General features: G+C 48.5%; 1 protein-coding gene across 4 annotated transcripts in view; it reads left to right on the top strand.

Annotated features, from left to right (window-relative positions):
• The first annotated feature begins 1,304 nt into the window (after positions 1–1,304).
• The window catches only part of AFAP1L2 (actin filament associated protein 1 like 2), a 63,327-nt gene continuing 40,170 nt past the window's right edge, over positions 1,305–24,461 (top strand). For all 4 annotated transcript variants that reach the window (XM_015633500.3, XM_015633499.3, XM_015633497.3 and 1 more), the window contains exon 1: positions 1,305–1,427. In XM_015633500.3, coding sequence (XP_015488986.1) covers positions 1,412–1,427 — 16 coding nt within the window. In that variant the 5' untranslated portion in view covers positions 1,305–1,411. The remainder of the gene's footprint in view (positions 1,428–24,461) is intronic.

The raw sequence follows: 24,461 nt of genomic DNA, 5'->3' as shown, positions 1-24,461 counted from the left end.
AGAGATCCTCTGAGAGGGGTCACCCCGCCAAGCCTGGGAGGGTGGGGACAGGAGGGGCACACAGGGACCCACGGAGTGTCAGGACAGTGCTCTTCCATCCAGCCTAGCTGCTTGCTTTCCATGTGAGCCAAGAGAACCTGCTTATGGCTATTTTCAGAAAATGTAAGGAGGGCCATATGCTGGAGGCTTGGGGTTTTTTCTACACAAAAAGCAGTGACCTACCTTGACCATGAGACCTACAAAAAGCAGGCTACCTTGGACCATGGATGGTTCGTGGGCTGACAGGTCCAAAAACTGGGAAATACAGATTCTGTGAGCCTTCTGTTGGCTTTATCTAACAGGTACCAAGGAGAGAAGTTCATTTTCTAGGTAATGGTTACATATTTTTCCACAGGAACAGTGGAACTGCACACCTTAGCCTCACCTCTTGCTATAAAGGCCCTGTAATAGGCAGGTATGGCTCCTTTGTCCTCACACCAATGTTAATTTTGAAGAGAGTATTTCCCCTATAACCCTCATAGACGTTGCTGTTTTGTTACTTTCAGTCTTCTCATTATTGATATACACATTAAAATCTTTCAGTGTCTCCAAAACTTTAGCCTGAGGACAGATTGTCACCTGTGCCTCATATTGAGGTCAGACTGGATGCCCACTTCTCCATTTGTGCACTTTGGAGATGACAGTTCTGGCTGCCATGGCAGAAATCAGGCAAAACTGTCACTGCAACCCAAGGAGAGGGACATACTCCTGTGAGATTGGCTCTGTCCAGGAGCCAGGTCCTGTGAGGAAGCCTTAATGAAATCACTGGAAAGAAGAGCGCAAATTCAGTGCAAATTCAGTGGCTCCGGGATACAGCTACCCCAGGGGTGGAAGCAGAGCCCAACTTTCCAGCCTGCCAGCCCAGAGCAGGGGGTGGGTCCGGCAGGCTCCAGCCTGGGCTCATGGCACCGGGACCACACATGGCTATGCCGGGATAACCAGGGCCTTTCTCCGAACGGGCACTGCAGCCAGAGTTCACCATCCGAAACACGGGGCACCCCCGAGGATCCCCCGGAGCCGCCCCCTCATTCCAGCGCCCCCTGTCCTCCTCTCCCGCCCCCAGCCCGGCGCTTCGCCGAGGGGCCCGGCCCGCCGAGGGGCCCGACCGCTGAGGGGCCCGACCGCTGAGGGGCCCGGCCCGCGGGGAGGCCCCGCCGGGAGCTCCCCGCTCCCGGAGCAGAGGCAGGTGCCGCTCGCAGCCCACAGCCCGATCCCGGCCGGCTCCGCGGCTCCGGGGCGGGGCGGGCAGGCGGGGCGGGCCGGCCGGGGCAGCCGGCGCTGCTGGAATTGGAGGCTGCGGAGCGGAGCCCAGCGCGGGCAGCGTCGTGTGCCGGACCCTCGGGAGTGCTGGGCTGCGGCCGCGCTCATCGCCATGGAGAAGTACAAAGGTGAGGGGAGAGGGGGTCAGGCGTGTCCCTGTCCCGCGGCTGCCGCGCTCGGGGACCGCTGGGGACAGCGGTCCTTGGGGGGTGACAGAGCCGCTGACACGGGCCCCGGGGAGTGCTGTCCCCCGTGTGGGAACGCGGCGGTGGATGTGGGGTCAGCTCCCGAGGCGATGTTTCCCGAGAGAGGGACCGGCATCAGCTGCGGGGAAGGGGGTCCCTGCGAGTGGGGGCCGAGAGCAGTGCCTGGGGCCGGGAGGGGCCGTCCCGCCGGGTCCCGCTCCGCGGACGGAGAGTGGGGACGGGAAATGGCTTCTGGGGAGCTGAGCTCCGCGAGTGGGGCCAGGGATCGGGGTCCCCGCAAGTGGGGCCGGAGTCAGCTCGGGGGATGAAGGGGAAGCGGTGCCCGCGAGTGGGGCCGGGTGAGGGGAGCGATGGGGAAGGTGCGGGGCAGCGAGCGCAGGTCCCATCCGGGGATGTCAATCCCTGCCTGCCTGCCCCGCTAGGAAGGGAAGGAGGGAGATGTGAGAAAATTTCACGTTTTACCCGGTCCGCAGATCAGGACCGTGTCTTGCCGCTTAAAAGCAGCGCCTTGTTGCGTTTTCTGCAGCCGCTCGGTTGTCTGGCATTGCCCGCTCCGTCTTTCCTCCTAAACTGCCCATCTGCGTGGACTTCCCACCCTCCCAGGCTGAACAGGCATCGAGTGTCCTGTTTTCTAAACGCAAATAGTTCTGGTGGTTAGGGAGGGTAGGTGAGCAGCTCCCGGCTTTCTCCCTGGCAGGTCTCATCCGGGCTGGCTGTCACCCACAGCCCATTTATTTCCCCTCAATCAATGGCTCTGGCGCTTCCTGTGTGATGCTGCTTGGTCACGAACACCCAGACTGGCACATCGCAGGTCCGTGCTGCTGCGGGCACTATGTGGATACTTTTCAAACATGAGGTCTCCTTGCCAGCTGAGGGGGGAGGAGGTGGGATGAGGTGCCCGGGCACGGAGCACTCGGATGTGTGCGGGTGCTCCGTCATTTCTACTCCTGCTGATGTGTAGAGACCTCCCCCGCAGGAGGGAGCATGCAGCATGGAGTAAATCTGCGGTAAATTTTACCTGTTGAGAGGAAATGTGACTTGACTTGTGATTGTTGTCCTCCTCACTGAACTCGGCCATTTAAATGGGGAACTTGGTACTAAAGAAATGTATTTCTTCCAGATCCTGTTTGTACTTATTACTGTCAGACCAGAAAGGTTTGCTTAGACCTCAGTAGATGCATTTGAGCTAATAGCTCACTTCCTAATCCTGCTTTTGTGGGGGCTCCATATGTTGAGGTATCATACTGTGTGAAGTTAACTTTTGCCAGGACTGTGTGTTTTTTATACTGTGCAGAACTTTAGCATTCTGACAGGGCTGGCACTGTGCTGCCTGTTGCATTTTGATCCTTTTCCTCCTTACAACTGGTGCTTTATAGGCCTGATAAGCACAATAATAACACACTGCAAAAGTGATCTTAAGGATTATATTACAAATCAAATATTGTGTAGTTGGTTTGGGTTTGGTTTTTTTTTTTTTTTTCCATCCTGGCAGGGTCTGCACAGTTCCATTCAGTTCCAGTAGCAAAGCAGTAGATTCATTAAGATTCAGCTATGTTTTGTATATTGTCTTTTTAAATATGCACACTGCTTCCTCAGAGCAGCGGGGATGTTCTGCACATGTGTGATGAATAAATAGCGAGTGCAACTGATCGCGGAGCCCTGCCAGTGCTTTTTTGTGTTGGTGCTGAGTGTGGGAGCGGGGGTGGTAATGAGGCACCGCCAGCCTGTGGGGCAGCCACAGATGATGGCACAGCTGGGTCAGTGTGTGGGAGGTGTGCCCAGTGTGGGGGTGACTGGACTCACCTGGAGCTCTGGGAGAAAGGCTGGGCTGGAGGATAACATGTGGGACGTGGGAGCCTTAGGAGCAGGTTGAGAAGGCAGACAAGTGGGTTGTTAGTAATAAGCATGGGGGATTTGTGCCAGTTCTGGTGGGGTTAACTTGTTGATGCCTTGCTATGGGAAGTCTTCATCCTTGCCACTAGTCAGGCAGAGTGCTTAGACAGGGAAATCCTGGAATGACAGAGGTGGATGGACTCAAAGAGGGCTGTTGAGCAATGAATTGGTGTTTTGTGAAAACAAATTTGACTGCAAGATCTGTCCTATTACTTACAAAATTAAGTTTGGAAGCATCAGCAGACAGCAGCATCTTTATTTTAAACACGGGCAGGGATGTGCAATAATCCCGACTCTAAGCTGGCATGTGCAAGTGTCACCTCCCAATGGCAGGTGAAGCAGCCACAGGAATCTGGTTGGGTGGAGCGTGCAGAGCCAGGTGGGGTGGGAGGATGGGGCTGGTGGTTGGCAGGGTGGCACCCATGGAGTGGGAAGAACTCAGGCTGTTGGACTTGTGTGGTGGGAAGTGAAGGAGAGATTGTGAAACTCTCCTGGGAATGGGTTTCCTTTCCCAGTCACTGCAAAGGAGGTTGGAAGGCCAGCTGCATAGGAGGGCACTGCCTTTTGACTCCTCTTAGGCTGTTGAAATTCTGAAGGATAATCTTGATGTGCACGAGGTTTGTTTTTCTCTGCTAGGCTGCCCTAAACAATGTCTGCTGTTGGTGAAGATGCTGTTTAAAAAAGCACCTTCTCCCTGTGATTGGGAGTGTGTGTGAGGCATAAAGAGCAACAGACCCAGCAGCCCAAAGGGACAAGAGGGAGATCTGCAGAGAGCAGGGGTGACCAAGAGTGGTCACTGTACCCACAGCTGCATGGTGATGAGGACAGAGCTGCTGTCTCTTGCTCTTGCTCCTCCTCTATTTCCTGTGAGGGCTCTCTCCCCCTTCCCATGTGTTTTGCCTTTGAATATGGCAACTGTCCCGATTTGTACTTCCTCTTCTAGGGGCATTATGGCTTCTTGCCTGCTCTTTACCACGCTTATCAGACATGGCTGGCTGCTGTGTGACCAGCCATCTGCAGGCCCTGGGAGGGGAAGAGGTGCTGGGTGCAGTTACCAGTGAGGGATGTGTTGGTGACACCTTCATTTACACACCATCTCTCTCAAGTCCTCTCAGACTGACTTGTCACTGCAGTCATGGGTGATGCAGCCCTATGCTCATGGTCTAAAATGTCAAGTGGTATAAGCCTGGAGAGTTCTGTAAGATTATCACTGCATTTTAAATGTGTTGGAGGTCTGTAATGGAAATTAGAGCAACTTCCAGCCCAGCTCTTCAAAGAGCAGTGTTTGGCATTTATGTTTTACTATCTCTGTTGAGCAAAGATTTAAGCTCACATTCCTTGTCAGAGGGTCCTTGGAAGTGTTTGCAGTGCTCTCCCCATGGATATGAACACTGTTTGCCCATGCAGGAGAGGTTGTCTTCTTAACAGAAGCCAACAGGTTAGTGTTGATAAGGAGTAAAATGGTGACTTGGTAGAAAGAAGTGTTTGCTTGCAAAGTTTAAGGTGTTTTAACTGTGAGGGGAAAGGGGGTGGGTCTGTTTAGGACTAGGGCACGTGTTCTTTTCCACATGATCTTGCACATACAAAGGGATGTGCTTGGGGTTAGACTGAAAAGTGGAGACGTGAGTGAAAGACATGAGCCCTGGCAACAATCTGAGGTGCTTTATAAACTGTTATTAATTAGAGTTGGAAATAGATTGATTCATATTAACAAGATCTGGGCTCTCTGCAGACATATGTGGTTTCTCCTCAGCTGATTGTCCACACAGCTGTTGTGTTTAACTCATTGTCTTGGTGTGGCAACTGGAGAAAGCAGGGCAATGTACTGCTCTGTGCCAAATCCAGTACAACTTTCAGCTGTCGGGCTGAGCCTTCTTTTAAATGCAGATGAAAATTAGTGTCATGCACAACCTCGTAACTTACACAGTAACTCTCACTTGTGCGAGAGGGCCCCTGGTTGATATTGGAGAATGGAGAGGACTCCGTAGGGGAATAGGCAGCAGGAGTGCAGAGTTATTTACTCTGCAGGGCTTGAGGACATGAAGCCTTTTTTCTGCAACTGAAACCACAGCCTGTCTCAAACATCTGCCATGCCCACCCTTCCAAGCCATCCCACCTGTGCCAGTATAGTACTTCTGTATCTTCTAGCACAGCTGCATTTCTTGTTTTAGCAGGGCACGTGAGGATGCTCTGAGTTGTATTACGTGCACACAAGGCTCTCCAGTGCTCTCCACAGCAGAACAGGCTCACTGCAGATGGGCTGTAGGGACGCTGGCTTCAGCCCCACTTCATGAGTAGTGATGGTCCTTGGGAGGTGTGTGTAACTGCCAGCTTTGGGGTGCTCCTTTTGCTACCCCCAGAACAATCACTGGGACTGGCTCCATGTCTTGAGAGTAAGGGGCAGGATCCATGCAGGGCAGGGGAGCAGTACCCCTGCAGCCCTGCTGCTCTGGGGTCTGTGCCCCAGCTGTGTCACTACTGAAATTGCCAAGAACCCTGCTCCTAAAGCCATGAGAGAAGCTTTCTTCCTAAAAGAAGATGAAAAAAAGAGAGGTTAAAAGCTAGCTCACAAGCTTTGAGTCTTTGGGCATCTGCTTTTGGAATGCTCCAGACAGGCCAGGAGCCCTTCCTTTACCTTTGTGTGTAAGCAAGTCTCATTCCCCTCCCTCCCCACACCTTCACCTCTCCTCGAAGCTGGCTCTGTGTGCCCGGCTGGGGACTGGAGACACTGCCTGAATGAGTTTATTGTTCCTGGGTTCTCACTGATCGCTTTCATTGAACGCCCACAGCCAGGAGCACAGGGAGTGTCTATGCAAAAATGCTTGTAGTGCCTTGTGCTGGAGCATTCAACTCCCAGCAGCAAGGGTGGGCTGGGGGCAAGCAGGGAACTGGGCAGCTCATGTCACCCAGGCTGTGCACCAAAGCAGCACAGGCTTTAAAATCTGAATTCTGGACACCTGCTCAGCTGCGTACTTGTTCCTCAATGTTTCCATCTCAACATACAGTACATAGGAAGGATGTAGTGACTTGATTGAATCCCTTAAAATTTCATGGCAAATTCAGGACCTGAATCCTTAGGTCCTTCACCAATGGCCAGTGCTGTCCTTGGAACCATCCTCCCTAGATCAAGGGAAATTAGGGATGCTGTTCTTTTGAGAAGTCTTTGTAAACTCTAATTTGCTGTACCCTCTGGAAGGCAGGGAAGTGAATCTTCAGGCAATAGCAACCAGAGAGCCCAGAGCTGTAGGGGACGTCTTTGGGAACCAAAAATAAGAGGTGCACCTATCATCAAAGGGGATGCAGAGCATGTGGACCCAGGGCATAGGTGTTCTCTTTGAAGCTGTCTGGCTGAACCACAGATCCAGACCCAACAAATGAATTTGGATCCTACAGTCACACAGCCAGTTTGATGACCTGCATATTATTGTTTACTTCATCTTGGAAGTTGAGTCATTTGTACTTTTCTTTTGGGTCAACAGACAAGACAGACTGGTCCAGTCTGTGCTGCAGCTTGTCAGCTCAGCTCTGTGGGTCAGAGATGTCTGTTGGGGCTTTGTTCCAAGGAACTGCTGGTGCAGGTGTTCATACAGCCACTTTCTGGGCTGGAGCTGCTGTGTTGGTGGTGGATTGGAAGAAGTGTCAGTGATCTGGCAAATTCCTCTGCAGTAGCTGAGAGAGGGCATTTCCATTGTAAGATGCTGCCTTGTGAAGAAGAGGGGTTAAATTCAGGAACTTCTTGCTGTGTGCTGCAGTGCATGGCTAAGAACCTTGTGTGAACTGGAGGAATGACTGTAGAAGTTCACAAACAGAAAATCTGTTCAGAAGTGTTCAGTAGGAAGCCACAATCTCCTGGTACCCGACATTCTTATTCTTTTAAAAAATAAAATTACTAAATTTACTTGAATCAGGGAGCAGAGCTTTAGGAGGGAAAAGCCTCCAAAGCAAACAGGAGTTGCTGAGGGTGGCCAGAGGAGCCGAGGCCCTGGCGAAGCCCAGCAGAGCGGTGCTGGCACTGTTCCCGCCCGCACCCCGTCTGCAGGGCTGAGCCTTCACTCCAAACGTGGCTCCTTGCTCTGGGTTTGGGAACAGCCAGGGCTGCAGCCCCCCAGAGTGGTTTGGCTTGGGGCTGGGAGAGCAGCCCTTGCTTGAGGAACTGAGAGCAGGGCTGTTTGTGCTGCAGGGAGGGACTGTGTCCCTATCCAGAGGAGCTGTGGTGTGTCGGGGTGCTGTGGTAGGGAGGCCTGAGAAATGTGCTGGGTTAGTCTGAAGTTCAAAGGACAAGGGCCAGGACTTATTAAAATATATTTCCCCTCCGCCCCTGCACTGACCTATTGCTTTCTCCATGGGCAAAATTCCATAGAAAGCAAGCCTGAGGATGGTTTGGAGCATGGCAACGTTGTCTTTGGTTGTAAACAGCTCTGTCTGGAAGTAAATATCTCAGAATTATGGGATCAGACTGAAACTCCCACATAACATACAGACTTGGCCTCTTGCAATTTAATAAAAGTATTTCCCCTCCTTGGGTGGACTGTGCTCTGTGTTGCATAAAGATTTTCTCATGTATTTCTTTCTTTTTTTTTCTTTTTTACACTTAGGATCTGCTTAGGATAAAAATATAGTACAAAGCTTAGAAAAAGCCTGGGAAATAGGGATTCTCAAGTCTTAGCTGGCAGTTTAGCCTGTGGGCTTCTTATTTCTGAGTGTAGGAATCTCCTCTAGAGATAATCAGGAGCAGTAGCTGCCCCCAGTACTGGTGTGATGCACATGGGTTTTTTACTTTGTGTTGTAGGAGACTGAATCTTTAAAAAAATATCTTTAGATTCCTGATCTTGCTAATAATTAATGAGGCTTTCCAAAGCTGGCACTGTGTTTGGGGCATAGAGGTGGACTGCTAAGCAGTTGGGATGTTTTTTGAAGAAGTTTGCATAACACTTTGGCAGCAGCACTTCGAAAGAGGTGGGTCTGAGCCAGGAGATTCTTACAGTTCGTGCTCAAGTTGTGGCTCGAGCCCTTCCCTCTTGGACTGAGTGAGATGGGGAGCAGGTCTTGGTCTGCTGCAAGGAGGGGATCTCTGTCCTGCAGCCCATGTTCTGAGGCAGCCAGCCCAGGCAGGTGGTGAGGGGAAGTGTGTGTGCAGCTCCTGTGAGATAAGGTATCTGCAAAGAGATCTCTGATCGAAGTCGCTCTGCAGATCTCATCATTGCTATTTGTCACTGCAAAGTATGACAAGTATTAAGGCTGAGAAGAAAGAGCTGGCTCAGAGAACCTGAGTTGCACAAGGTTACATGATGTCACAAGTGGCTTTTGCTGAAAGTCCTCCACAAGTGTGTGTGAAATTTGGGGCTTTCTTCTGCTGAGGAATGCAACCAAGCCAGCTGCAGCCCCAGAGCCTTCCAGTAGCACTGTCATCTCTGGAAGGAACTCATGTATTTGTTCAGACAGTCCCTGTGCCAAGCAGCTCTGACTTCTGATGGTCCTGCTGTGAATGAGCTGAAATCAGTAGAATGCAGAGAGACTTTTTGGTGCCTGCTGGTAACAGGTATGTGGTTGCAGCAGTTAGGGGGCCAACACTTGTAGTAGCAGAATATCACAAGTCTGGAAGTTGGGGCTTACTTTAAAAGTAGAGATGTGGCCAGCCCAGACTTGTGCAGCAGCTTGTGACAGCTGGAGGCCGTCTGCTCCATCCATCCCATCACCAGCTTTGTCCAGGCTGCTTGGCTGGGGAGCATGTCCTGTCTCCTTTGTATAAATCCAGCATCTTCAAGGATCTTTTGTGTTCTACTGCAGTCTCTAAAAATGTGCCACGTAGTCTTGAGCGGTGGGAAAGTCTGCTCTTTTTATTGTCATGCTTTTCAGACTTCTCCATGACTCTGGGGAATGCAGCATCAGGCAGAGAGCTGGATTGTAGTGTACAGTTCCACATCTGCTAAAGGATTGCCTGATCTTGGTAGCTGCTGAAATGTGATGAAGAAGAGGAGAACACTCAGACGAATTGAGCTCAGTTAGCAAAGCAGCTGAGCTGTCTTTACCTTGCAGTGGTTACCTGGGCAGAGGGGTGGGATGTGCATTCATATCACCCAACCACAGCCAGGTTTTTGGTCCCTATCAGGAGTTCAGTACACATGCACAGGGGTGCATCTCTCTTGCTAAGATATGAACTGTTTGTGAAGTTGGATAAACTAATTCTGAGTGGAGGTGCCAGGAAAAGGCAGGCAAGCCTGGCTGCTTCCAGGGGTCAGGAGCCCTCCTCCTCAAGCCTGACAGCTGGGGGCACACTGGGCAGGGTGGCTCTGGCTTCACCATCCACTGCTGCAGGGGTCTGGAATGTGCTGGGCAGCACGGTGGCTACGTGCTTTTTCTCCTGGACGTTTTTCAGTCCATGTGGGTTGTTTACCTCATCTGGAGCACGTTGTGCTTGGTGCCTGGGGCTCTAGGTGTAGCCAGTGCTGGGCCTGCAGGTGCTTTTGGAGTTCATCAGCCTCACCTGTCTGGTTGGAAGATGGTCACAGGTGCCCCAGAGCTGTGCAGTCACCAGTGAAATGTGCATGTGACAGTTTTGGGTGCTTTTGGTTTTCTCCCACACAAGTATTTGTGCTCAACACTTACTTATTTCTTGTTCCTCTGAGCAGCGCTGTCAGAGCTGAATGTAGTTGTTGGTGAGCCTGTGTGGGGTCACAGTGACCTTAAAAGCCCTAAAAGCTTTTAAAGTGACCTCTGGAATAAATGAGTCATGTCTGCAGAGCAGCTTCTTCACCCTTCACCCACCAGGTCATCCAGCAATACCTCCGTTGGCCAGGCTGTGAGAAAGCTGTAGGAAGACATGAGGACTAAACATCCCATGATGCTCCTAATCAAGGGTTACTGGATTCTGTCTATAACTTAAGTAATCATAGCACTAATGAGTTAATAATATAATCAGTTTCTGCTAGCAATGGCCTGTCTTGTTTCAACGGAAGTCAGCTACCAAACTATTCGGCAAAGCAACACTTGTAAATCATTTACTCATGAGTTAAGCATGGTATTATTTTATATAAACACAGGTTTTCATTACTGCTTCAACTTTATTCCATTTTCTCTCTACTAATCATGTTACAGGATACACACAGTGTCTCTTGCCTTTCTCTAATAAGCAACTCTAGCTGATGATATTATCTAGTTGCCTACGTGCCACATCAGTTTAATTTGCTATAGCTAGAGCTTTGAAATTGTTCCGCTCATGAGATGATGCTTCTCGAAAACTAGGTTGTTTTCCAGATGTTGAAAGGAATTATTGACTTGTTTGGTGTTGGCTGTCCAAATGCAGTTCTGTACAGACCCTGTAACTGATTAAAGCGTGTCAGAAAATTATCAGTGCTCCAAGTGTGGTTTGGCTTATGTTTGAGTCTGTGTGAACTCCAAGGTCTAGGAAAATTCACCATTAAATCAATCACAAAATGTATTAATTATGCCAAAATATACTCTTGATTTCTGGGATATGGAACTGTAATTCTGTCTCTGACTGTGATCCACAGCTCTGGAGACACTGTTGATGTGGTCTGTCATCTGAGCACTTGGATTGTGGTAGCTCATCACGCTCTCAGCTCAAAGCTCTTGCTTTAATCACCTGTCTATTCCAAAATATTGAGGCTATTTGTATGGGTTTATATGGGTTGCTCTTGTCTATACTGAGCCAGTGTAAGCTGGCAATGTGTGAAGCCAGACCTGGCGAGGATGCTTTAAGCCTGTGCCTGTTGGCATCCTGCGCTACTTAACTTCAGTGAATGTAGTTTTCCTATCAGGTTATTCAAACAGATACTCTCTGAGTGTAAAAGAGATCTATTTCTGGAAATTGAAGTGGGAGTTGGCAGAGTGGGGGGAAAGTGAAATGGTAATCAAAATTCCCATACTTTATCCTAAAGGCTGAATTCTCACATCTGGCTGAGAAGAGAAACAAATGCTTTCTAGACCCAGGAGGCTCAGCATTCCCCAAAACGAAATGATTTATTTTTAATTCTGATAGTTCACTGCAGCTCTTAAACCAAAAGAGCAGTGACAGTTTTATTATACTGCTTAGAAATAAAGGCATCAAGCTCTGGGCGATGCTGAGGTTGAAACACCTGGAGTGCTGAAGGAAAGGAGGGCAGGTTCATCCAGACATTTGACCCCTGCTGAGTCCAGCCCAGCCAGAGGAAGGCCTGAACTGGAGGGGCAGCACCCAGAGGCAAGGTTTGACTCTGGCTGGAAATCTGTGTTAAACAGCACAGGATTTCACATTCGTGTTTCTTTGGATTGGCTACGTCAGCCTTCCTGCAATTCTTTGGCCTAAATAATGGCATCCCCTAAGCTTATATGCTGGGTTGTTTTTTCATCTGCTGCTGCTACCATTTCAGCTATGGTCAGTCTTGTATTCTTGTGATGGTCAGTTACAGCTCCCACAGGAATGCCAAAGCCTTGGGGACTGACAGGAGCACAGCTGGGTGCTGAGAACAGTACTTGTGTGAGAGGGATTTAGGATCATAAATGGGGTGTCCTATTAGTGCTGTGCAGGGGATGAAATGGACCATCCTTGTGGTTAGCTTAGGCTGTTAGCTGTCCCTTTGAAACTGGCATTGCCCCAAAACCAGAATAAGATCTGTGGGCTGTTGGGTACCACTTCCAGGTCACACCTTTGGCTGCTTGGTGTCTTCATTAAAAAAATGTGTAGGTCTGGGTAATGCTTCAATGCTTTCTTTAAGGTATTCTTCTAACGTTTAACCCTGATCACACAATTTCATTCTGACATTCTGATTAGCTGCAAAATCTTTGCAGTTTGCTTTTGTTCCCATGCTGGATGGAGGTTTTTATTGGAAATGCTTTTTTTCCAGCATATGTTCTTGTTTGTCCTGATAAACATGCATGTCTGTTGGCCCATGTTTAGATGAGGTGGGAAGGGCCAGATTAATTCCTGGTGTCTTTCCAGCATAGTCAATGGGCTGACCACAAAGATCAGACTGGGTCTAAGATTTACCCTGGATTGACTGCAAGTTTTACCAGTTTTTACTGATACATTACTTAACTGTATTTCTGGTGCAATTGATAAAGATGCCTTTGAATTCAATATAATTAAAGCTGATTTGTTATAGAGAAGGATGTAGAACTGACAGCTCCTTAGCCAAGCAGACATGCTCAGAGTTCCAGGTGCTAATAGTGCTGATGTGGCTGATCCTTGCTCCAGACCAGGGTCTGGACTGTGTTAGTTATTTGGACCATGAAAGATGAGGATATTCTACCACCCTGGAGACATGCTTTATGAAAATGCAGCCAAATCATCTGTAGATACTTCAGCAAGTGACATCTTCACCTTCTCTGATCCTCTAGGCTGAAGCCTTTCCAGCTTCTGATGAAATGGTGCTCCTGGGAATTCTTGCTTATCCTAGATTCTGGGATGGAATTTCAAATTTTCTTTCACCCATTGATTGTACAGTTGCCTTTCCTCATTCATGCAGTTGCTTTTTGTTGGTTATTCACAAATGTGCAGGCCTGCTCTGCCATCACACTGGCAGAAGGAGGGAAAATGTTCTGTTTTGAATATGGAAAGGGAGTTGCTGCTTAGCACAGACAGAACTGGCTTCTAGATGAAAGAGTCAAATACCAAACTGTTTTGTTTCAGTTTGAGCAGGACAGGCTTTGATCTAGAGGAGATGACTCAGTCAGTAGCAGGGAACAATTCTTTATAGTGCATTTAGGAATAAAACCTGAAGATTTAGGCTATGATGGCTTTGACACATCAGTCATAGAATATATTATGTGAAAATGAAAACCATAAACATCTGAAATGAAGTGTGGAGGCTTTTCTGAAGAGAAAAAACATTTCTGATACTGGTTGCCAAGAGTTTTCCTGGGGGTGTGGTAAGATCATTCCTATTCCTAGATAGGAATAATGAGTAGTGTGGACAAAGCAGGAAGGGGAAAGACTTCCTGCAGCACAGCTCAAGCCAGAGGTGGAGCCAGGATGAAAATTGGGATCTCCTGGCCTCAAGTCAGGCTCCATAATCCATCTCTGCTGCCCGCTCTTCACCCTGCCTCGACACATCTTCCCCTTTGCCACCTCTCACAGCACTCTGCATCAGAAGGTGGCCGCGGTCAGACCCCGCTCGGTCACTGGGCTGGCTCCAGTTGCATCCCAGAGCAGGGATGGCCAGATTCCTGCTACTGAGCTGCTTTTATCTGGAGCCAGGTGACCGGCCCCGATCAATGCAGCTGTGTTTTGTGGCACTGCAGCTGGCCAAACAAACACAGCTGGAGCACGGCTGGGTCTCTGCGCCTGCTGCTCACACCCGCGTGGAGTGAGAGCTGTGTGGCGTGGCCAGTGTCCTGGTGGTGTGGTGAAACACTTCTGGCTCCACACAATGGGCTGCTGGCAGTCCCCAGTGTGAAAGCAAAGTGTCATTGGTGCTCATTATTTCTGCAGCTTTATGCTACATCCAGCCCCTGACCTTCATTTTGTTCTGTGCCACTGTCCCATGTAGACTAAGAACAAACGGGTCTCTACCTGAAGAATGTTTCTTGGTTTCTTTTTGGTGGCTGCATGAAGGAGGTGATGAGGGCTTCTTTTGCACAGTTGCCTTGTGAAGTATCATGCTGCTAACAGTTTGTTTCTGCTGAGGCTGAGGAGTTATTTCTCCTCAGTCTCATGATCCCACCTCCTCACCTGCATCTCTGGCATTAGTTCCCCTTCTCAGCAGCAGACAGCTCTTGACTTTTCACAGGGTTCTGCTGGCTTGACTTGACTGTCTGGACAGTGATGGGAGCAGGGTGCTGGGGCAGGGAACCAGTCGGTTGGCTAGCAAAGTTCTGTCAAGTGAGCTCACTTGGGATGCTGAAGATGTGCAGGTCCTTCAGTGATGCTTGGGAGCAGGACTCACCCGGTCTGTCTCATAGCCCTGGTCACAGAATCTGTTACAAAATAGGAGTCTGATTAGGTGGCCCAAGCTGTGCAGGTTTGGAGGTGACATACCTCCTCCTAGAGAGAGAAAAGATCCTTTACATCATCTAGTTCATCCTGTGGTCTGGAGAGTGTGAATCCTCTGGTATTCTCTGCATCTAAATGCAAAATATTCCCAGTGAGGTGACTTGCCTCAGTTCTTCTAAGGATTGTTGCATGGTCTGGAAGGTTCTGTTACTCTTGTGGGTGTGATGTGTAAGGACATCAGATTACTGAGATTGGATGTATATCATGGAAGAATCAGATCGTTTCCTTGCTTGGCATGGCAAACAAAAAGCCATTTTCACTGACGCCAAAGAACAGCCAGTGCTGTGATGTGAGAGCTGGAGACAGTGTGTCTGTATCAGGAGATGTGCTGAGGATGCAGCTACCCACATTCCATGCTGCCACCAAATCAGAGCTGTCCTGGCTCTGGGTCACAGCCAACCTGCACTCAGCAGGCAGTGGCTGTCCCACTGTAGTGTCACCGTGCAATCTGTCAGGCTGGTGTGAGAGTGAGAGCAGAGGTTGTGCTTAGAGAGGGGTGAGAAGCTCAAGGCTTGAAAACAGAAAGTGTTGAGAGTGTGGCTGGAGGGCAGTAAGGTGCTGGCCAAGCACTGGCTGAGCTTCAGGTAGGCACCAGGGACTAGCCATGCCAGGAGGGCTCTCTGCTCCCTGCAGCTCCTGGGGATGCATCCAGGGTAGCCCCACCAGGCAGGGTGTGCAGGTGAGGGACTGACCTCTGGCAGGTGTGGGACAGGGCTGAAGGATTGGGCCCTTTCCTCAAGGAGAAAGGAGCAGGGTCACAGGTGCTTTCATCCTGGGCTGTGTGGGAGTGAGATGGCACCTGCTGTCTGTCCTGCAGTAGAGAGAGCTGAGAGCTCCCAGATGTCATCACATCCTTCTCTTCCTCTCCAGCTTCCCTTTGCACATACCATTACGATGATTTGGTTTGCTGATGCATTTCCAGGAACTAACACCCATTTTCAAAGATCTGCAGAGGCAGAAGGGGTTCCCTTCTATGAAGGAGCAGATGGTTAATTTTATATTTTAATAGTCTTACTGTGGGCAGTGGCTCTCCTGTTACAGAAAAGACTTCTTCAACCCAGGGATCCTTCTTTTAGATTATGTCTTTACCCAGTCTTTTCAATAAAATAATTTAAAATGTTTTTTTTGATGTTCCCTTGTTCCAATTTACTCCTGTCTTGAGTGCATAGAACTGCCTTGGCTATAAAAGAAGATTGTGAAAATTAATAGCTTTACCCAGTGGCATTACATGAATGTTAAAGGAGAATAATTTTCTTGTGAGTAGCTCTGGAAATATACTTGTTCTCAAAGAGACTGGAAATGTGGGCGCCAGTCCTCCAGGAAATGGACTGAACCAGAGGTGTTACCGGGTGTTTTTTGAGTGAAGCTGCTGAGGGACCGTGATAGTTTTACAGACATTCTTCTCTGCTGGGCGGGACACATGCAGTGAGAATTTTCATCTGCAGCCATAAAACTATAACCTTTACAACTAACGGGGTTTTGGACAACATTCAGATCACATAAGATTGATGTTTATGAATTATAAATAGCAGTAAATGTACCTAAAGGACTTGGGTGCCATAATGGTTATTAGCTACTCTTAATGTATGTTGTAACTTAATGTAACTTCACTCCAGAATTGATGGCAGTCCTTGAAGCTATAGGGGTGTCCATACCGCAGTATGGTTATGGAGTTCTCTTAGATGGAAGGAAGTTGATATGATAAACATATTAGGAAACAAAAAAACCAAAAATATCTGTAGAAATTTCTGCTTGCAGCAAAGGCCATACCTTTTGAGCATTGGACAAAGAGATAATAAATTATAAATTCAGCAGGGAAAAAGGAAGTCTTGTAGCAACTGCAAAAGATCCAAACATATGGAAAATTCAATTCTGTGGAGAATTAAGTCACTATTATGTAATCAGGATCAATGGAAATGAGCTGATGTCAGTATTGGACTGGCTTAATGCATGGGTGGAAAATTGTGTTGTCTCAGAGAGACCTGCTAATAAGCAGGAAGCTCCATGTATGTCGCATGTCCATTAACTGTTGGGTTTTTTGACCTAGGAGGGGCCTGATCCAAACCCAGCAGAAGTAAATAAGTGTTCCATGAACCTGAAACTCATTTGGGGTCTGAAGGTAGAAGATCTGTATGAGGTGGCAAACAGAAGAAGCCTGGGATGCACATGTACCTCATACTGGTTGTTCAGGGTGAAACTTAGGCCTTTTTTTTGCCATCTGTCTGAACCTTTTGCACTGCAGGTTACCTGTCTTTCCCTCCAGCCTGGGCCACAGTGGCCTTACAGCTTTGGAAATACCTTGCCAAGGTAGGGGCCCAAACCCCCAGCTGGACTGGAAGGGGCTCTGCCTGGCAGGAGAGAGGGGTGTCCTGTATGCCCAGGGCAGGGGACTCCAGAAGTGTTGGACACTGATAGCATTGTAAAGCTGCCCAAAGACCCTCTGACCTTCCTATGGCATGACTGTGATCCCGTGTGGGATCATGTGGATCAGCATGTGGTGGGGAAGGGGTGCAGAGCAGAAGCTCCTGGAGGAGGGCAGGCAGCCGAAGCACCTGGCAGAGTCCTGTGCTTGCTGATCTGCTGTGACAGGGTTTGGCAGCAGCAGCAGCTGAGCTTGGAGCTTGTCCCTGAAAAGAAGCCATCATTAGCCTGGCAGCTGTGCAGAGAACAGCAGAACCTGCTTCTTGGCATGAGCATGCTCTAGTTGGTGTCACTGTCCTTGGGAAGGAGGGGCAGCAGTTCATCGTCCTGGGTGTGCACATGTGTGCTCTGGGCAGTGTGAGGGAATTGGCAGCACAGGAGTGCACCCTGCCAAAGAGCCTCGTTCCTGGAAAAGCTGCCTGGAAAAGCAGGAGCAGTCCTTTGGCCACTGGCTGTCGGGCACTTGGCTGGTGCTGAGAATCCAGATGAGCATCCTTGCTGCTGGTTTGAGAGCCAGGAGGAAGTCCTGGGGAGGTTCTGATTGTGGTGGTTTTGTGGGCATTTTTTTATGGTTGGTTGGGGTTTGATGGCTTTCTTTTTTGGCTTGTAAGTGAAGATAACAGGGAAGGCACAGTATGTACAGGTTTAGTGAGAAGTGCATGCTCTGGGTACCTTGGACACTGTGGCAGTGATCAGGACACTGCACTGGGACTTGCTGAACATGTCTTTGAGCAATGAACATCAGGCACATATTAACTAGAAGAGACCTTCTGCCAGGTAGCAATGGGCTTCCTGAGAGACTTCCCCACATGAAATGGGTTTGATATTCTGGAGTGTTACTGTGTATAAAAACATGCTTCTGAATCAACAGATTAGGGAAAAATGTCAGCTGTTAAACGTTAGTGGATGGAGCTGTCACATGAACTGGGTGTGTGGGTGGTTTTGAATTAAAAGATGCCAGAGGTAGGGAGAAAAATGAAATAAAAAGTGGTGGGAGGAGAGTCTGACCTTGACAGTTTCCAGTCCAGTTAGAGCCTTAAGGGCAGGTTGAACCGAGAGAGATTTCTAAGTGGAGTGGAGGACCTGAGTTGCTAAACACTTCTCAAGCCCTGGAAAGGAAAGCTGCAGTACCTGCTCTTCTCTGGCTGCTGCTGGTTGCTCTGTGCTGGCTCTGTCAGTCAGACCACCCTCTGAGCTAATTCATCTGGCCAGCCTGATGGTGGGAAAAGCACCCACAAAACAAAAACAAATCCTTTTGTTACTGCATATATCTTCCCCTGAATGAGAATTGATGTGGCTCGTCATCAGCTCGTGGGGGACACCACTGTGAGTGCAAGGAAGGGCTGAAGCAGTGTAACCAAAGGCAGGGAAAAGGAAGAGGACAGAGTAGCACATGCGTCTCCATAGCTCTATGGTTTCCTTGCTTGGAAGGTTTATGGGTCTGTGAAATAACCCTGATGTTTCCCAAAGTGAATTTTTGGAAAAGATGCAGAGGGGACTACAACACCAAGAGAGAAAACAGTTCCTTACACATTTCTTTTGCATTTTTAGAAAACCTGCTTATCTTAGCTCAATAAATATTCTCTGTGATATGGAATAATCCCTCCTAAAATTATGTTAGAGAGGTGAAGACACCCCTGTCTTTTTGAGCAAAGTTAAAGTGATAGTGTCTACCTCCTGCCCAGAAGCTTTGCAGATTTATTGAAAGTGGGCAGTGTCTTTCCTGAGAAACAGCTGCTCAGATATTTGGGAGGAAAAATATTTTATTCCTCACATTTTGGTGGATTTGAGGCTCACCAGCTGGTTGAGAAGCCTGCCAAGGCTCCACACTGTTGTGGAAATGTACAGTAACTGGGTATAAGTAGCTCTAAACCCTTCTTGGACTGAGGGGTGAAAAATGTCTTAATGCTGGGAAGCTGTTGAATGTCTTTTTCAGTGTAGAAATAAATCAGAAGGGAATTGTGCTGCCTTTGCCAACAAATAAACTCATTTTGGGGAATTTACTGTCCCTGTTTCCACAGGACCTCTTATGCTCTGCCTGTCAGCTGGAGCTGTCCAAGCCCTCCAAGGCCATCATGATAATATTGAAATTGAAATTGAAATACAATTTTCAACCTGAAAAACTGCTTCTTAAATTACATTTTTGACTGATTGTATACATAATCTGTGTTATTTCCATCTGGGAACCAAATTCTAAGAATATTGATGAAAGTCTCTCACTGACTTCAAGGACACTAGGCCCTGGACTTGTCAGTCTGGGTTAAACCAGGAAAGACAAAAAGAAGATCTGTCAAAATAACTTTGTGCTGGCAAATGCAATTTCTGTGTTTCACTGAGTAAACTATTCTGATTTGCTTTTTTTCAGCTCTCTTCCTACCCACAACATACAGAAAAGTTTGTATTAAGTATTTTGACTGTCATAAAGCAAGGATTTTGTCAGCTGTAAATTAAAAAGATATATGTTTGCCCCAGTCCTAAAGCCTGTCACTGGATGGAAAACTGGATATTTCCTGGCTTAGGATGCATGGGAGTCCTCAGCCATGGCGAAGGTCTTGTCCAGCTCAAATCTGTGCCCAGACTGGGATGTTATGGTCCAAGGGGGTGGGCCATCAGATAGGTAAAGAACTGGCTAAATTTTGAGGCTGAAGAAGAAAAAAGACTGTGGTTTGTGCCCCACCTGAATTCCTGCCTTTCAAGTGTAGAGAAATGGCCCTTGCCTAGGGGGAATGTTTGAAGGCCATGTGAGCTGTGTTTAGCCATTTTGTGAGTCCTGCATGCACATCAGGACAGAAATTATTTGTCTCTTTTTTGTCACCAGGAGCTGCTCGTGTGTGGCTCCCACAGTGGGATAAAGATTGTGGGGCTGTCAGTATAGCAGGAGTTCTCCAAGCTGACTTCCTTCCTCTGGTTGGAATAGGTCAGTCTGCTTGTAGCAACCCTGTCCATCGGTGAAACTCAGATCAAGGCTTTAATGTGGAGTGAATTGTTCTCTTGGGATGAAGCTCAGGCAAGAGGCCAAGAGCCCAAGACTTTAACAAAGAAGCATCAACCTGTTTGTATGATTTTTGTATACACTATACAAATCTTCTGAACAAGATGTTCTTCTAACCCCATGAAAAGGAAGGCCAAGAGAGAAAGTCTGATGCATTAGTGGGAGGCATTCAGATGCTGCCAAAATGGTGTGATATAACTTGACACAGTGCCAATGTTTCTGCTGTAAACTGAATGCAGGTGAATGCTGATTAAAATGAGCCTGCACAGTATCTATCTACTGCATCTGTTGTTTGTTTTAAGGCAGCATCTAGACATACAGGTGAGAGAACCAGATTCTGTCTGTCTGATGATATATGGGTATTCTTATCTCTGTATTTTCATCCTTAAACAGAAATACAAACAACCCACAGATACAGAATGTTGCTCGCTCTAAATAACCCCAAACACACCTTACTACTTATGTTTGGGTTGTGATGAGTAGACAGCTTGGGAAAATGTTTGCTTTAATTTATTACACCTTATCATGTAACAGTCTTGATGTGTGTAAAACTCCAACAACAAGATTGGTAAACGAAGAGAGAGCAGTCGGTGTTTACTGATTTAATTTCAACACTCTCCTGTAACATCCTTTTAGGCAAACTGGTGAAGTACAAGTCCAAGAAGTGGATGGTGAGTTGAGGCAAAAACTGGCTGAACTGCCATGCTGAATGGATTGTGACTGGAGATACAAAATCCAGCTGGAAGCCAGTCACTTCTCCATCTGCATTAATGAATGACCTGGTTGACAGGGCAGTTTTGTAGGTTACACCAAACTAGGAGGGGTGGCTGATGCACCAGATGTTTGTGCTGCTGTTAGGAAGGGCCTCACTAGCCTGAAGGAATGAGCCAACAGGGATGTCCTGAAGTTCCAGAAAGAAGGGCAAAGTCCTACCCTTGAGGAGGGATAACTCCAGGGATAATGTGCTGGGCCAACCAACTAGAATGCACCTCTTCAAAAGCCACCAAGATGAACATGAGCCAGCAGTGTGCGCTCATGCAAGCCAACAGCCTCAGGGGAGCATGCATTAATCTGGGAGCACACATTAGCCCAGTCCTGACACATGCTAGTGTTTGATACAGCCTCGGAAATGAAGGAGGAATTTTTAAACTAATTTGACGCAAGCCATCCTACAATGCTTCTCCATAGTGGCACTATCTGTGTCAGCCATGGGAGTTTCAGCTTCTTGGAGCAGGGCCTGTGTTCCTCTAACACATGGCACAGCTGCATGGATGAACAGCCATCCCATTCTGCTAGATCTGCTTTTGAAACACTCCAGGTATCTGTGAATTTGTGGCTCTGAAGCTATTCTACAGATGAAAGTCTTTAGAGCTGACAGTCTGCTGCCAGGGCTGGAAGATGAGGATTTTCTGTGCTAATGGGTTTACTGCCTCCCTGATTTCCTCGAAGCACTGTTAAATGTGTCATGCAGAAAGGTGGTTTCGTTAGCAGTTCTGCTTGGCTGGGGGAAAATCACTTTATTTTTTTTGCTTCAGCATGAAGTCTCTCTTGGCAGGTTGGTCACTTCCCAGGCCCTCCCAAGCTGCTGTTTTCCATTCCTGCACTGTGAACAAAAGGTGAGCTCCCACCCCTGGCCAGCTATGGTTGATGTGGGCAGAGCTGCTGGCCAGGTTACACTCCAGTCCAGCCAAGCACAGTGTTTGCCACGTCTGTCCTCCTTGGCTGCTCTCTGCTTTTGCTGGTCTGGAAATGTCCCCAGGATGCTCCTCACCAGAGTATCTGGCACATTAGGTCTCCTACACTGGAGTTCAGCTGGGAAGGAAGAACTTTTAGTAAGAAGGGAACATCTGTTACTCCTTAAGTGTGACCATTGTCAAGGTTTCCACCCCTCCAGTGAAGCTGTTCTTAGCCAAAGGCCTGGTAATCTCTGATTTTTTTTCAGGAGAAGAGGGAAAGTAAATCTTCAGGATGATTCTTTTTTTAACTGAAGAGATTAGTTTTGTTTTAAGTGACAGTATATTGAGTCAGTGTCTTTGACACCCACAGCTGTGTTGGTGGAAAGCTGCTGAAGGGCCTGGCCAGGCAGGATCCACGTGTCTGCTGTAGCTCTGTGCGGGATGCACCTTGCAAAGGGCCTTGCACAGCCAGCCGTGGAGGATGGTCTGTGCTCAGCTTTGCTTCTCCAGCTGGAGCGTTCCTGCTGGAGGGTGTGAGTGTGCCCAGCAAAACAAATGACATTATTTTCACATGGTGTAAAACCACTCCCTGCACCTTCCCCTGCACCACTGCCCGTGTCCCGGCTGTAAATCCTGAGGGGAAGCAGGGCTGACTCATCTGGCACCGAGTGTATTTATAAATCAGAAGGGCTGGAGCACTGCGGAGCCTGCGAGGAAAGGCCAGCACTTGGAAGATCTTGGCCAGTGATGGTGGCTTCCCCCCATGCCCCATTCCTGTCCTCAGGCTTGGTGGTTGACTCAGATCACCAGGTTTTGACTGTGAGGTGATCAGTAGGAGCTGGTTCAAGGAAACCATCGATGAGGCATCAAACTGCTGGGCTAATTTGCTTTCTTCTTCTTTACAAAACCTCACACATGAGCTCAGGGCAGAAGGAGAAGCTTGCACAAGAGAACTTTGAAGATTTGTAATGCTCACAGCTAAGCTGAGCTGTCTGGTTGCATTCACCCTGCAGTACCCAAGGTGGGGGATGCCTGTGCAGTTCTGGCCATTCTGGCTGGTGCTTGCCTTGGCTACAGCCTGCAGCAAGGTGACTTTGGTCTCACTTGCATAAGGGTAAGGGAGAGGGGGCACCAGGTCTGCTCCTGGGGTCACTTTGGAGTGGAGCAGCCTGTGCTGTGGTACAGTGGGGCTGAGCCCAGCCTGGTTCTGTGCTTAGGGTTGAGTGCTTGTTTTTCAGCCTCCTCACATTCCCTTCCATCCTCTTTCCTCCTGGATAACAAAAAAAGAGCAGAGAGGTTTCGTTTATTGTGCTGGTCTCTCCTTCCTCCACCTGCTCTGGAAGCTGATCTCCTCTTAATGAGCAAAGTTGCCTGGGGGTGCCATTTACCCAGGGGATGCAGTTCCCCCTGCACAGTTGGATTGATTTTTTTTGTGTGTGCAAACTGCACGTCCAGCCTTGCTTGCGGGTGCTGTTAATTCTGTCCATGCTTTCTCTGGAAAAGCTGGTTTTCAACAGAAGGACTGTGCTTGCACATCTTCCCCCTTCCTGGAAGGAGCAGGGTGAAACAGTTCATGATCCTGATACTGTGGGATGGAGAAATAGAGACAGTGGAAGGGAGAAGTACAGAGGGGAGGGATTGCTCCTTTCCTCTCCATGTATCCCACACACCCTATGAGAACAGGGAGTTTGCTGCTGGAAGAAATGGGCAGGAAATGGGAAGTGAATGAAGGAAAGGGCTCCTTCACATGCTGTGAGTGTGACTGTGGGATGTGGTGCTCAGGCCAGATGATCCCTGCTGTTAACCTTGCTGGTAAAAAGGGCTGGCTAACTGGCTGTCACCTAAATCTGTCAGAGCTCAAAGCAGTCAGTCTGCATCTTGCCTTGCATCTGGGCAAATCAACCTGCACATTGTGCTGTGCTGAGACCCAGAAATTTCTGTGCTGATGCAGACCCTGTTCCCTGTTGGCTGTTTCATAGGTGCTGTCTGGGAATCCACTCTGCTGTGGAGCACCAGCTATTGATTCAGGCTTGCTGGCTCAATGGTTTCCACCACTGCTGCATTTCTCTGGCTCCTCAGGGTCCTGGTTGGGGATTTGAGGCCGGGGGATTTCTGTTTGTTTGTTTAAGAATGTTTTATTCATTTATTCCTAATCACATACAGTTCTCATCATTGCTTAGGCTGTGACTTTCAGCTATCTTGAAATGAAAAGAAAATACATGTTTGTCTTCCAGCACCTTGGGAGCCAAGGGAAGCCTTAACCAGAGCCAAGATGTAACGTGGCAATACAAACACTAATATCCGATGTTCCCCCAGTTTTGTAATTAAAAGCTGATGATTTTCCCAAGGTTACCAGAAGGACCCAGTTGTCTGGCTGCCATAACACTAAACCTGTTCCTATGGCAATGAGCTGATTGCTGTTGGGGTTTGTGCTGATTTTAGGCCTTTTTTTCAGTGTGTTTTTTTGTTTTTTGAATGAGTGCTGCTGCACATCTCCCTTCTTCCTGATGCAACCAGGATCTCAGCACATTCTTGGCACTGCAGCATCGTCCCATAAGCGCTGCAGGCAGTGCCAGGCACTCTGCAGGGATGTGGTGAGAAGCAGCCTTGTTCCCAGGGGTCCCTGAGCCCTGCTACCATCCTGCAGATGAACGGGACCAGTGCAGCTCCAGTGGCTTGTGCAGCGGACTGGTGCTGCCTCTAGGTCATTTTTTCTCATAGTATTTTTGTCGGAGGAATGCACCTCCTGACCCACTGCTTGCAGAGCTGCCTGGGAGAGCAGAGTGCTGAGAGGGGGGGCCAGCTGTGCTCCAGCTGTGAGTCGCCAAGCTGCTCCTATTTTGGGAATGGCTGGGTGTTTCCAGGTCCCCTGGGTACGTGCTGAGTTTGCCTTCTTGCCTTTGTTAGTGCTGCTAGGACAATAATGAAGACCTGGAAACTGCTGTGATTTATGATCTTTTTATTAGGTAAGCAAGAGACAAAAT

Source organism: Parus major, chromosome 6 (genome assembly GCF_001522545.3).
Source record: "Parus major isolate Abel chromosome 6, Parus_major1.1, whole genome shotgun sequence".
Taxonomy (NCBI): domain Eukaryota; kingdom Metazoa; phylum Chordata; class Aves; order Passeriformes; family Paridae; genus Parus; species Parus major.
The sequence above is the reverse complement of the archived record's forward strand: the minus strand, read 5'-3'. Positions and strand labels throughout refer to the sequence as shown.